Source organism: Electrona antarctica (genome assembly GCF_951216825.1).
Source record: "Electrona antarctica genome assembly, chromosome: 10".
In the NCBI taxonomy this organism is placed as follows: domain Eukaryota; kingdom Metazoa; phylum Chordata; class Actinopteri; order Myctophiformes; family Myctophidae; genus Electrona; species Electrona antarctica.
This window is the reverse complement of record NC_136791.1, coordinates 43,836,636-43,850,580: the sequence shown is the minus strand read 5'-3', so window position 1 is coordinate 43,850,580 and position 13,945 is coordinate 43,836,636. Positions and strand designations below refer to the sequence as shown.

At 49.9% G+C, this 13,945-nt stretch overlaps 1 protein-coding gene across 1 annotated transcript; it reads left to right on the top strand.

The window, feature by feature from the left end:
• Positions 1–10,067: 10,067 nt before the first annotated feature.
• On the top strand, positions 10,068–13,478 carry LOC306930851 (DNA-directed RNA polymerase III subunit RPC2-like; the record flags this gene model as incomplete). Its single annotated transcript, XM_079511947.1, has 1 exon — positions 10,068–13,478. The coding sequence occupies one exon, from the start codon at positions 10,068–10,070 to the stop codon at positions 13,476–13,478; it is 3,411 nt and encodes a 1,136-aa protein (XP_079368073.1).
• Positions 13,479–13,945: the final 467 nt, after the last annotated feature.

Below are 13,945 nucleotides of genomic sequence, written 5' to 3'. Positions count from 1 at the left end.
TGACAGGTTCCTTATAGCCAATCAGATTTCGAGTTTGCCCTGCTGGGCGTTTTCTTTCATATGCCAGTGCCTTTGATGACGTTAGCGTCTTGCCTGTATCCCATCGCTGGGGAAACATTTTGTCCAATGAGAAAAGAGAACTGGTGTTTAAAGGTTTCTGCGCGAGTTCCTATCTATGGGTTGGCTGAGGAGCTAAATTAACAGATTTAACATGGATTTAACTCACAAACAAACGCGGAAAATGGCTGAAGGAGGAGAAGAAACAGATTTAGTGGTGGATATACAGGGCCGCTTTTTAGGTAGTGCGAATGGTGCCGCCGCACAGGGCCTCGCGCATGCTAATAGGCAGGGGTGGTTATTAGCGATACGCACGACGGCTAGAGGCCCCGAGAGTTCTCCCTGAAAAATATCGCATCGCAGCCCGTTCCGTCGCAGTTGATTTTTCACCTATTTAAGCTGCGGTCGGTTCTCCGACGGCCGCGCGTCGCCTCCTCCTCCCAACCGGCGTCACTTCTTCATCCTCCCGTTAAGCGACGCCCAGCCGTCCGGTCGTGGGGCCCCCTGTTGTCCCCCTCTGCGCTGCGCAGTGCAAACCAAACAAAAACAAGTTGAACACATGTAGGCTAGTTGAGTGCACAGCCGCTCCGCTCACAAACAAAACGACTCGTCACTTGAGTGAAGTGAAAAGGTATGCTGTCATGTCATGTAGGACTGTGTGTGGACAAAAAAAAAGGTTTTATTTCAAATAATTAGTCACGCATGGACCGATGACCTCTCTCTCTCTCTCTCTCTCTCTCTCTCTCTCTCTCTCTCTCTATCACTCTCTCTTTCAGTCTCTCTGTCAGTCCAGTCAGTCAGTGTCATGATTTCACAATTTTCTAATTGGATTTTGAATTTTGATCGATCACAAACTGTCTGCAGGCAATCAAGCAAATGTGATTCTTAATATTTATAACAAATAACAGCAACACAAGCAGCTGTTCATTTTTTGGCCAAGCTTAGCATAACGTTTGTAGTAGCTAATTGGCTATTCCAGAGTAATCTAACTTCCGCTGTGATTGGCCGGGCTTTGCATAACGTTTGTAGTAGCTAATTGGCTGTTGTTGGTTATACGTAACCAATCTATGTTTTACAATCGTTTATAAAGACATGAGTTCCATTGGGGCAGAAGACCAAACTATTCAAGCGTTTTGAAGAGAGTCAAGGAAAATTGGACAGAGGTTGTAGCAAGACTTCACAATATTAGTGGGAGGGGCCTATGCAAGAGACTGCGGCAACCACACTTTGCAATTTTTCAAAATTGCGACTTTTCTAGTTATTATTATTATTATGGAGCTTAAATCAATTTAAGCTCCTCACTCGGATGATTCCATGAGTATGAAGTATGATAGTTAAAATAGCCAATCTACAAGCTCACAATGTGTCGATGTAGATTGGCCAGTTGAACTATTCAAAAATGTTTTTCAAAATAGTAAAAAAAAATCACCCCCGTGTGTGAAGTGGGGGGGGGCACTCTGACAAGTACAGCATCATGAATCATCTCATACTGGCCAATCAGAATGCCTGTTGCAGGATGCAACGCACTCTAACACAAACGTTGCTGCACGCGTTCCGAAGTGCCACTTCACAACTTACCCGTTCGAGTCAAGCTTTTGCTAGTTTGACACGAGCGGTGAGAGCGACACATGTGTTGCAGGCCTATAAAGTCACCTAAAGTTCCCTCTCTGGAGGTTCCGCATGTGGGGAAGTTGTGCTGCGCATGTGCAAATATATTATTTCAGAGCGAACTGTTAGGAGAATATTAATTCTCCTTTCGTTAAATACAATTAATTCTCTATAATTTTTCATTTCATAATGTGTATTGGGATTTCTATATAATGCTAGAGGTTACTGCATGTGTTGATCCTCACATTCCAACATGTCAAAGTACTCAACCAGGCTTTCCGCGGTCTAAAGGTTTATACTGATAAATAAGGACAAGGTCAGAGGCTCTGGGTGAGAAGGGCCACTGCCGAGCGTATATTATTCGGCTCGGCAGATGGGCACCTTTTTCTCAGGCGCTTATCTTATCGGGCCGGGAGACTCCCTGCTACAACTCATCAATGGGGTCCGGCCTAAACCTGCACTCCTTGTTGGGAGCAAATCAGTTGTAATCTTGTAATTAACAACCTGTCATGTAGGACCACCTCTTTTTGAAGAATCCTGTGTGTTTATATATTCAAACCAAAGTGATTTTGTTCATGTTCATGCGGAGTCTCGTTCTGAGAACTCGTGTCTGCATCATTTTGTACAATCTTACCATGGAATAAATATACCATCTCAGACCAGACCATTTCTCCAAGAGCTTTTAATTGTCATCGTGTGCATAATTAATCTTGGTCTAACAATTGGCGCGGCGAGCAGAGGTCATCCAGGTCACCGCCCTCCAGGCCCTTCGGGTGTTTTGCCGTCGGCTGATTAACCATCTCGGAGGCTTTCTGCCAACCGGCCCCGGACCGCACATAGAAAACAGCGAGGGGGAGCCGCGTTTCCAAACACCCGGAGGGGCCAGGAGCACAGCGGACTGGATCTCAAAAGAACAAACAAGACATGCACACGGTGAGGTTTTTCTAAAAACTATAAATCTTGTTCCTGTGAATCGGGGGGGAATATTTAAGGTTGTAAAGATAAATTGAGTATTAACTCATATGTCGGGACCGTGTTTACATATGTCGGTCTGAACGGAGGTCCGTTTCAGAGGTTAGTCTAATGGTCTGTAAGCATTCGAGGTAGTGGTGAAACAGAGATTATTCTAAGGTCCGCAAGCATTCGAGGTAGAGGTGCTGCGAAGGTCAGTTTTCTGATGGTTAGTTAATGGTCTGCAAAGCATTCGAGGTAGTGGTGCCAGCAGAGGTTAATCTAAGGTCCGCAAGTGTTCGAGGTAGAGGCACGCGGAGGTCAGTCTTAATATTTAAGGTGTTCTTGACACTTTAAGTGACTGAGGGTATTTATGCTTGTTTAACCCACGGTATAACCAGCCTAGCTAAAGAAATTTAACTAGAAAAGGTCACTGAGATCGTTATCAGTGAGGAATAAAGATGGGCAACCATCGGTCATCATCAAGATTAGGTGATGAGGGACATGAAATAAAACACGGTCCTGTAGTTTTTTTAGCTGTCTGTCTGAATGGTATTTTATGGGTTTTTGACTCACTGCTATTGTCATGCAATGGTCGGATAGGGCGTAAAACAGTGAGGGACGCGCTGTATGTGCGTGTTAAAAAGAGCCAAGGGCAATTTATGGGTTTTTCTGAGAAAGGTACACTGAGTGTGAACCAAGTGATTGAACTTGGTGAAAAGCTAACCCAGACAAAGTTAAGTCTCTCTAAGTAAAGAGAGCATAGACAAAGTCAAACAAAATAAAAAGTCCTAAATGTGCAAAGTTGATGCAGAAAGAGGCAGTAACAAGAGAGATACTGGATGAATGTGTAATGTGATCTCCATAAAGAAGTGTTTGCAATGTGGATGAAGGAAGAATGAGTGGATGACGGAGCAGAGCTCAGACAGAGAGAATGATGTGAAAGTGATGTCTAAAATAGAATCAGTGATGGATGAGAATTCGCAACCTCCCTCTTTACATTTTTATGGGAGCCCCTACTCGCATGTGTTTTGTCTGTATCACCTCTGCAGGCACTGCTGCAGATCGACCCAGATCTTGGTTCCCCCCCCCATACCAGCCATTCTACGCCCTGCCTGCCCTGTCCAGCAAAGCAACCAGCATTCCAGCACGAGCAGAGCCCGCAGCCCTCCCCGCTTCACAGCAGCAGTAACCCCTTCACAACCTATGACGGAAATGGACGTGCATCGTTGGGTTAATGCTTCAGCACCCCAAACGATGCCTCTGCACAAAGTGGACAGCAGCAGCCCTGTCAACACACATGCCTGTGACCTCTGCAACCCCACGGCCTCCTACGCCATATCTCCATATCGACGACCCTGCCCACTCTGGAAGAAACACAGTCTGCACAGATGTGGGCTGCCCTCAGCCTATGGACTTGATTCAACTCAATGACGCAGGCGACACCCAACGCTCGTCCTGCACTGACATTTCAGACCCAGTGCTGTCTAAACAGTGACAGTACAAAAGGGCACACCAACATATTCGACTAACAGCCTATAGAGGACTGGCACGGTGCCCCGATCACAGGGCGCCTCACAAACGTATCATCTGCCAGGTGCTGGGCCCACCTCAAATGAACTGTATCCTGACCCATGGGCCCAGCAAGAAGAGGAGGATGAAACCAACGTACCACCGGCCGACATGCAGACAGCTGACGACAACGAGAGTGGTGAAAAGGGAGGTGAAAAGAACCAACAGCTGAATGGAGAGCGGCTTGCCCGTTACTGAGGGGGAACAGAGGTCAGGGCCGCACGGGGAGGGGTCAGGCGACTCCAAGGGAGACCACGGAGACCAGGGATGATGGAGATGACGGGCGCTGGGCCGGATTGTCTGGTGAGGGGAGGCGGACGAGAGAGCTGGGGCCGATGCTGCACTGTGCGTTCAGACGTCGAGTCAGTCACAGGTTAAGGTTATGCACTCCATACACCCACTCAAACACTACATAAACACGCTCCAAAAGGCACACATACATCCCCACACAACCTGAGAAATAAAACATGTCCCATGCCGTCACGCAAACAAACATCCTCTGAGCCATTTTCATTGCACTATACCACACTTAAATTGCAATCAAGCAGATCATAATCATGCCTTAAAAACACCACACGCAAACAAACACCCTCTGAAACATGAATCACGACCCCACGCCTCATTTCATTCATACACCCCCTGTGCCATGACAATGCACGACACCACCACTTAAGTCTCACACAGAGAAGATTGTTTTTTATTATTATTACTATGTGTTTTAGAATGTCCCTTGTCCACATATGCCTCACAGTGTTCGTTTATAAACTGCCCATGTATTTTTGACCTGGTGTTCAACTGCAGTTGAGGGAAACCGTACTCAAATGTTTAAAGTAAAAGTATCGATACTGCAAAATAGAGAAAAAGGTACATGTTGTTGGAAAGATGGCGAGAAAGGCCATTTTGTTATGTATTTAATGATACGTATTTACCAATATGAATATGAAAAGCCCAATACCATAATGTCGGAAGGGGCAGCGTCTTAAAGCTGCTTTTGGAAACTAAGGGGTTAAAACAGAAAACTCCAAATACCATTTTGGCGTGTAGAGCCATAAACTATTAAGATAACCTTTGAGTTATCAACTAATCAATCATCTGGACTCTGGAGGAGTCCCGTTGAGGAGAATTTGTAAGAAGGTAATAGAGTACAAGTACTCAAGCCAGGACTGTAAAACCTCATTAAACAAGTGAATATTAACTTTATCTTTAATGTTAATATGTTAAACTGTAAATCTATATTAATATCTTTTAAGGATGAATACTTTAGAGGAAAACTACAATACATTGGTTGCTGTCCCTGTCTGCAGCCCACTGGGGCACACCCCCCACACTCCTATACAGCAACGATGCCCCCAAGTAGAAAACACACACAAGCAGCATTCTAACTGTTGTCTGTATTTCTGTTCAGTCTGAGTAAAAGTATCAGAGTATACCAGAATACCTTAGAATGAGTTTGACACAGACGATGAAGGCCAGGAGAAAACAATACTTTATCTACCCGCCAGCTGGGGGGAAGAATTAATACTATCTGTTTTACGCTGGGGCAGAAATGAGATGTAAACTCATGGCACACAGGGCAAAGTTATTGGGAACATGTAACCAAATCCCACAAAATAACAGATCTACAATAATTCAAAATTATCCATCACATGTGCTCATTTTGAGTTTCAGATGGTTTATACATGAGGTTCCAATGTCCTAAATGTATTGTAGTGGTTCAAATATACTACGCTTTGTGATAAATATGAAGCTGGAAGTAACTGAGTTTCAGTATAATATTAGAAATATTGAAGTTTGCTAATAGGCCTAGACAAGTTAGTGAAACTGTGGTTTAAATGTTGACAGAAATGTAGGTGCCTCTGTGATGCAAATAAATTAATAAATAATGACCATTGTGTCTTTAAGGTAATTAGTAAAATTACATAACATATGTTGCAACTAAAGGGAGGAAGGCCTACAGCTGATTCAAGACACATTTTAACCCCCCATTGTGGTAGGGTACTACCCTACCTATCGATGTGTCAAATTAAATTCATATCTATTCCAGCTGGATGATTCTAAATTAGCTTACACACTGCTACATTTGTGACACGCTCCACAGACATGTTTTCGCACCGGTTATGTTCTTCATAGCCACACGGTGACCATGCTCTGGTGTCTATTATTATTGTTAATATATATGTATATATATCTTTTAGATTAATTCTCTTGTCTTTCTTGGCTGCCTGTGCGTCACCATGCAGAGCAATATATTAACTGTTATCTCATAGGAGTATAACCCCCCCCACGCATCCCTGTGTGCTGCAGGAAAACTGGACTGACTGAGGGGACCGTGCAGGCGTGCACAGCCGTGACTGACTGGCAGGTTATACCAGGATCTTGACATTTTATTTTGTTTTAATTCTCCAACGCTTACACGTATGGCGCAGGCAACATGTGCTTTCCTTGCTTGTTTTATCACACCATTTGACAGGCGGATGCATGCCGACAGTGGCAGACTTTGATGGGCACGTGATCATGACCGCTCCTTGAAAACTCCCATGTCCTCTCTGCTGACATGGCGTCCACCAACAGACGCAGTTTTTATTTACGGCTTTGGTGTTTTTCTACTTTCCTTTTTGTCCGCTTTGTTGACAAAATGAGAAGATCGCAGCTGTGTCTGCTTGTGAGACAGCTGTACTGATTTCAAATTACTTTCTCTACCAATTCTTGACTTACAGATTCCGTATGCTCACTTCCTGCTTGAGCAGAAGAAATCTACTACATCCAGTATCTATAGGTAGGTATTGATTAGGTAAGTTATGCGCAGGCGTCCACATTATTCCATAGGCATACCGCTGGAGCCGACCAGGAGGAAACACCGGAGCAGAGGCCAAACCCTTGGCCTCGGAGCTCATAAGATATTTGTTCTGCTATAACTAAAAGTCTTTTCAGGATGAATATTGCCCTGCCCACCCAGGGGCCACAGCTGTCTGCATCTCCAACCTGATGACCTCATATTCGAGGATATCACCAAGATTAAAAATCTCTTCCGCGCCCTATTGACCAGCCCATCGGCAGTATGAGCCCCAGAAAGAGAGACATGGAGTCATGCCACACACTACAAAGGATTCGACCCAGGCCTTCCGGTGATTGGCGGCTTCATCGACGAGGAGATTCGTTTCTACTACAACCAACCTGGCCCAGACCCCTGCCCATCCATCCATCTTCAACCGCTCATCCGTAGTCGGGTCGCGGGAGCAACAGCTCCACCAGCTCAACAGTCAAGGAGCTACGATCTGGCTACTGGCTCCCCGACACGGAGGGCCAGAGTAGTGGACACCCCTTAGTGGCCAGGAGGCTGATTCGACGACGAGGTAAAGTCTGCGCTGGAGCAACACGCCAGTTGAGACAGTGGAGCCTTGTTGTCATACACACATAACTGCCTACCTCTGAATGTCTACCGTCTCTACCTCTCATTGGCACAACCTTGCACATGCATACATACACATGCACACCCCCCAACTACCTCTCACTGAACTACCTCTCGCTGGCACGTGCGCACACGCACACACGCCTGTGCAAGCCTCTACTGCACACGGAAGCACTCGTGTACTCATTGGATTTCCACACGCACGCCGACCCGGACGGACCGAACCTAACAATATGTCACTGGGATGAATGGTGTACCTTCTAATGTCTTAATTGATGTTTGCATGCATGTCACATGTCCACCTGTAGCTCTGCCTGGATTTGGTATCTTGTTTATCTGGGTTATGTCAAAGGTGATGAGGGAGCGGGCCACATGGCCACAAATGGTGTTTGAGGGTTTTTGATTCAAAGTGATTTCACAAATGGTGTTTGAGGGTTTTTGATTCAAAGTGATTTCACACATAGGGCAAATTAATGGGCGTCTTCTCGCTAACCGCATGCCAATTTGTTCTGTTTTTTTCCACAGGCCAGACAATGCTGCTCCCGTGTTGTGGGTTCACTGTCTGACTTTAATCTAACTTAATGCTATACTCCTTTCCTGGGTGTTAGACAGGAGACAGGAAGGTCACTGTCTTCACGATGCCAAATCTTCCTGTTTGATATCTGCAAACAGTGTTTGTTTCCCAGGTGGAGATTTACAATGGACTACTGTACGTAATCAGAATTCTACCTCCCACTAGGTTCCCGGTCTGAACGAGAAATTGTGTTGGCAGCGGGCTAAAGGGAGGCCTGTTGTTGCTGGTGATAAATATGCTGCTAGGGTGATGATTTCATTCGATATAGGAAAACTTGCACTTTGTACGAGGTTGCACCTTTACGTTGGGTACTCGCCCCTCTGGTTGTCTTTTGTGTTCCATTTTTACATTTGGTTATTGTTCAAGTATTTTGATTGTGATATATTTTGCTTTGCTTGAAAACGTGTGGGTGTCCTCTCTTGGTAAAATCAGCCTGAAATGTCCAGCTGTGATTGATGTGCTCTTTTGCAACCATTGGGGGGAATTCCACTGATGTGTGTCCTACGGCAATCTCCGTTGTAATTGTATATTCACATTTGATTGTTTAGTTTAAGTTGTTTAAATAAACAAAAGGGAGGATTGTTAGGAGAATATTAATTCTCCTTTCGTTAAATACAATTAATTCTCTATAATTTTTCATTTCATAATGTGTATTGGGATTTCTATATAATGCTAGAGGTTACTGCATGTGTTGATCCTCACATTCCAACATGTCAAAGTACTCAACCAGGCTTTCCGCGGTCTAAAGGTTTATACTGATAAATAAGGACAAGGTCAGAGGCTCTGGGTGAGAAGGGCCACTGCCGAGCGTATATTATTCGGCTCGGCAGATGGGCACCTTTTTCTCAGGCGCTTATCTTATCGGGCCGGGAGACTCCCTGCTACAACTCATCAATGGGGTCCGGCCTAAACCTGCACTCCTTGTTGGGAGCAAATCAGTTGTAATCTTGTAATTAACAACCTGTCATGTAGGACCACCTCTTTTTGAAGAATCCTGTGTGTTTATATATTCAAACCAAAGTGATTTTGTTCATGTTCATGCGGAGTCTCGTTCTGAGAACTCGTGTCTGCATCATTTTGTACAATCTTACCATGGAATAAATATACCATCTCAGACCAGACCATTTCTCCAAGAGCTTTTAATTGTCATCGTGTGCATAATTAATCTTGGTCTAACAGAACGCAAGTCTTTGCTTCTGGGGGGTCCCTGGAACAACATCTTTTCAGATGGGGGTGCAGCGGCCAAAAACAGATTATTCTGGGGTCCTTGATACGAAAGGGTTTGAGAACCACTGACATAGAAACAAGGTTTTTCTGAAAACTGTCATGAAAAATGAGCTTTTAGATTGGCTATTTTTGCAGACCTTCGGCGGCCTGTAACTCCATAATGTTAGGTCTTTGCATTTTCGGATTCAGCTGCAAATTACCTTTCCAATGGCATGCTGCATGGAGTTATTTTTTTTCAAACTTTTGTGCCCCGTTGGAAGGCTCGGCCCGACGCACGTCGCATCTACTTCCGAAGCCTGTGTAAATAAAGAATGACAAAACTGGTTCACATATTTATTTACAACTATGTCGGTCGCATCGCCGAACCGACTTGCGACGACAGGGTTTGTTTGAGGTTTTCGAGTCTGGCGTCATGACGACACGGTTTGTTTTGGGACTGGTGTCACGACGCTGTCACAGTCAGCATGACATGTCATATGTGGGTAGAGCTGCCGTGGGAACTCCATATATGGTTATGTCCAAGTGGAACTCCATATATGGTTATGTCTGAGTCATACTGAACTCCATATATGGTTAGGTTTGAGTCACAGTGATGTCACTCCAGCGCAGCCATTAGACATTTCGAACATAGTGTTTGCACCCGAATAACAACAAACGGAACAAGGCATGATGGAGGTGCTCACTGACGCGTTCGGGGGCATGAGCGCCCGGCAGCTCGCCGCTCCTGTCGACACGGTGGCGGAAAAGTGGAAACTGCTGCCGGCGTTCCTGAAGGTGAGAGGACTGGTGAAGCAGCACATCGACTCGTTCGACTACCTCGTCAACGTGGACCTGAAGAAGATCGTGAAAGCGAACGAGAAGGTCACGAGTTTGGTCGATCCTACGTGGTACCTGAAATACCTCGACGTCCACGTTGGCACGCCCGACGTCCAGGAGAGCTTCAACGTGACGCGGCCCGTCTCGCCGCACGAGTGCCGCCTGCGGGACCTGACGTACGCCGCGCCCGTCACGGTGGACGTGGAGTACACGCGAGGTGGGAAGAGGGTCGTCCGCCACGCCGTGCCCATCGGGAGGATGCCCGTCATGCTGCGCAGCTCCCACTGCGTCCTGGCGGGGAAGACACCCGCCGAGCTGGCCGCGCTCAACGAGTGTCCCCTGGACCCGGGGGGCTACTTCGTGGTCAAGGGCCAGGAGAAGGTCGTCCTGATCAAGGAGCAGCTGTCCAAGAACCGCATCATCCTGGAGCGGGACCAGCGGGGCGCGTTGGGAGCCTCCGTCACCAGCTGCACCCACGAGCGGAAGAGCAGGACCAACGTGGTGGCGAAGAAGGGCCGCTTCTACGTGAGACACAACACGCTGTGCGAGGACGCCCCCGTCGCCGTCGTGTTCAGGGCCATGGGCGTGGAGAGCGACCAGGAGATGGTGCAGATGATAGGCACAGAGGAACACGTCATGGCCGTCTTCACCTCCAGCCTGGAGGAATGCCAGAAGGCGCGGGTCTTCAGCCAGACGCAGGCTCTGCAGTACCTCGGGAATAAGGTGCGGGCGCCGCTGCCGCGCAGGTGGGCGGGGCCCAAGAAGACCAAGACGGAAGAGGCGAGGGAGTTCCTGGCCTCGCTCCTTGCGCACGTGCCCGCCAAAGAGTTCAACTATCGTGCCAAGTGCATCTACCTGGCCGTGATGGTGCGACGGGTCATCCTCGCCCAGCGGGACCACAGCAAGGTGGACGACAGGGACTACTACGGGAACAAACGTCTGGAGCTCGCCGGGCAGCTCCTGGCGCTGCTGTTCGAGGACCTCTTCAAAAAGTTCAACCAGGAGATGAGGAGCACCGCCGACCAGCTCATCCCCAAGCAGAGCGGCGCGGGCGGCGCCACGGCTCAGTTCGACGTGGTCAAGCACATGCGGCAGGATCAGATCGCCAGCGGCATGGCCGCGGCCATCTCCACGGGGAACTGGACGCTGCAGAGGTTCAGGATGGACCAGAAGGGCATGACGCAGAACCTCTCGCGCCTCTCCTTCATATCAGCGCTGGCCACGATGACCCGGGTCTCGTCGCAGTTCGCCAAGGGCACAAAGGTGGCGGGGCCGCGCTCGCTGCAGCCCTCCCAGTGGGGGATGCTGTGCCCCTCGGACACGCCTGAGGGAGTGGGCTGCGGCCTGGACAAGCACCTGGCCCTGATGACCCACGTCACCACCGACACGGAAGACGATGGCCCTGTGGTCAGGCTGGCCTTCAACCTAGGCGTGGAGGACGTGGGCCTGCTCTGCGGGGAGGAGCTGGCCCACCCCGGCGTCTTCCTGGTCTTCCTCAACGGGAGCATCGTGGGAGCGGTCAGGGACCACAGCAGGCTGGTCCGTGCCTTCCGGCTGATGCGACGGGCCGGCTTTGTCGACGACTTCGTCTCCGTTTCCACCAACGCGACCGACCGCTGCGTCTACGTCTCGTCCGACGGCGGACGCCTCTGCAGGCCGTACATCATCGTGACGGAGGGACGGCCGGCGGTGACCAATGGACACATAGAGGAGTTGTCCCAGGGCCGCAGGACATTCGAGGACTTCCTCCGCGAGGGCCTGGTGGAATACCTGGACGTGAACGAGGAGAACGACTGTCAGATCGCCCTCTACGAGCACATGATTGGCGAAAACACGACGCACCTGGAGATCGAGCCCTTCACGCTCCTGGGGGTTTGCGCCGGGCTCATTCCCTACCCGCACCACAACCAGTCCCCCAGGAACACGTACCAGTGTGCCATGGGCAAGCAGGCCATGGGCACCATCGGCTACAACCAGCGCAACCGAATGGACACCGCCATGTACCTGCTGGCGTACCCGCAGAAACCCCTGGTGAAGACCAAGACCATCGAGCTGATCGACTTCGAGAAGCTGCCGGCCGGTCAGAACGCCACCGTGGCCGTGATGAGCTACAGCGGCTACGACATCGAGGACGCCCTGGTCCTCAACAAGGCCTCGCTGGACCGGGGCTTTGGCCGATGCCACGTCTACAAGAGCTCCAAGTGCGTGCGGAAGCGCTACGCCGACCGCACCTTCGACAAGTTCATGGGACCCGTGCTGAACGCTGCCACGCGCGAGCCTGTCTGGAAGCACCACATCCTGGACGCAGACGGGATATGCTCCCCTGGTGAAAGAGTGAAGAACGTGCAGGTGCTGGTAAATAAGCACGTGCCGACGGGCGCCCGAGGGACGCCGGAGGGCGAGCCCCCCCAGTACAAAGAGGCTCCCGTCAGCCACAAGGGCCCGACGGAGCCTTACGTGGAGAAGGTGATGATCTCGTCCAACACGGAAGGCGACACCCTCGTCAAGGTCCTGCTCAGGGAGACCAGGAGGCCCGAGGTGGGGGACAAGTTCAGCAGCCGACACGGGCAGAAGGGCGTGTGTGGCCTCATCGTCCCGCAGGAGGACATGCCCTTCTGCGACTCGGGCATCTGTCCCGACATCATCATGAACCCGCATGGCTTCCCCTCCCGAATGACCGTGGGCCAGCTGATCGAGCTACTGGCCGGCAAGGCCGCGCTCCTGGACGGGCGCTTCCGCTACGGCACGGCGTTCGGCGGCAGCCGCGTGAGTGACGTGTGCTCGGACCTGATCCGCCACGGCGGCTACAGCTACCACGGCAAGGACTATGTCACGTCGGGGAGCACCGGCGAGCCGCTGGAGGCCTACGTCTTCTTCGGACCCGTGTACTACCAGAAGCTGAAGCACATGGTGCTGGACAAGATGCACGCGCGGGCCCGGGGCCCCGTGTCCGCGCTCACCCGACAGCCCACCGAGGGACGCGCCCGCGACGGTGGCATGCGCCTGGGGGAGATGGAGCGTGACTGCCTGATCAGCTACGGGGCCAGCGCACTGCTGCAGGAGCGCTTCATGATGGCCAGCGACGCCACCAAGGTGGACGTGTGCGGGCGGTGCGGCCTGCTGGCGTACGCGGGCTGGTGTCACTACTGCCGCTCGTCGGGCCACGTGTCCTCGCTGCGCATGCCGTACACCGCAAAGCTGCTGTTCCAGGAGCTGCAGTCCATGAACATCGTGCCTCGCCTCAAACTGGAGCCGTACAACTAGAAAACTCTGTCCATCCATCCATCTTCAACCGCAGGGGAAACAGCTCCACCAGAGAGCTCCAGACTTACCTCTCCAGAGCAACATTAGTGACTTCCTCCTGGGGGATTCCGAGGCGTTCCAAGGCCACAGTCAGCATTGCTATGGAAAATAACCAGTATGCCAAGCATGGCCTTTGAAAGTTTGGAGAAGATCTGATTGATGGGATCTGATGTCCCACCAGGCCTCATCAGTGCGCTTTGTGAGGATGTGGTCTTCCAAGATGGACGTTTGATACAACCTGAACTCATCCTCCACCTGGTCCATAGTGACCCCTCCAGGCAGAATAGATGGAAAGCGTCTGATGAAGTGGAAATGGACAGATTTCCGTTTGGTTATGTCTGCCACCACAGCATGCATCAGCAGCTCATCGCTAAATGGAAATTTGGAAATCATGTGTTCAGCTCCAGCTGAGAAATACTTTCTGATAT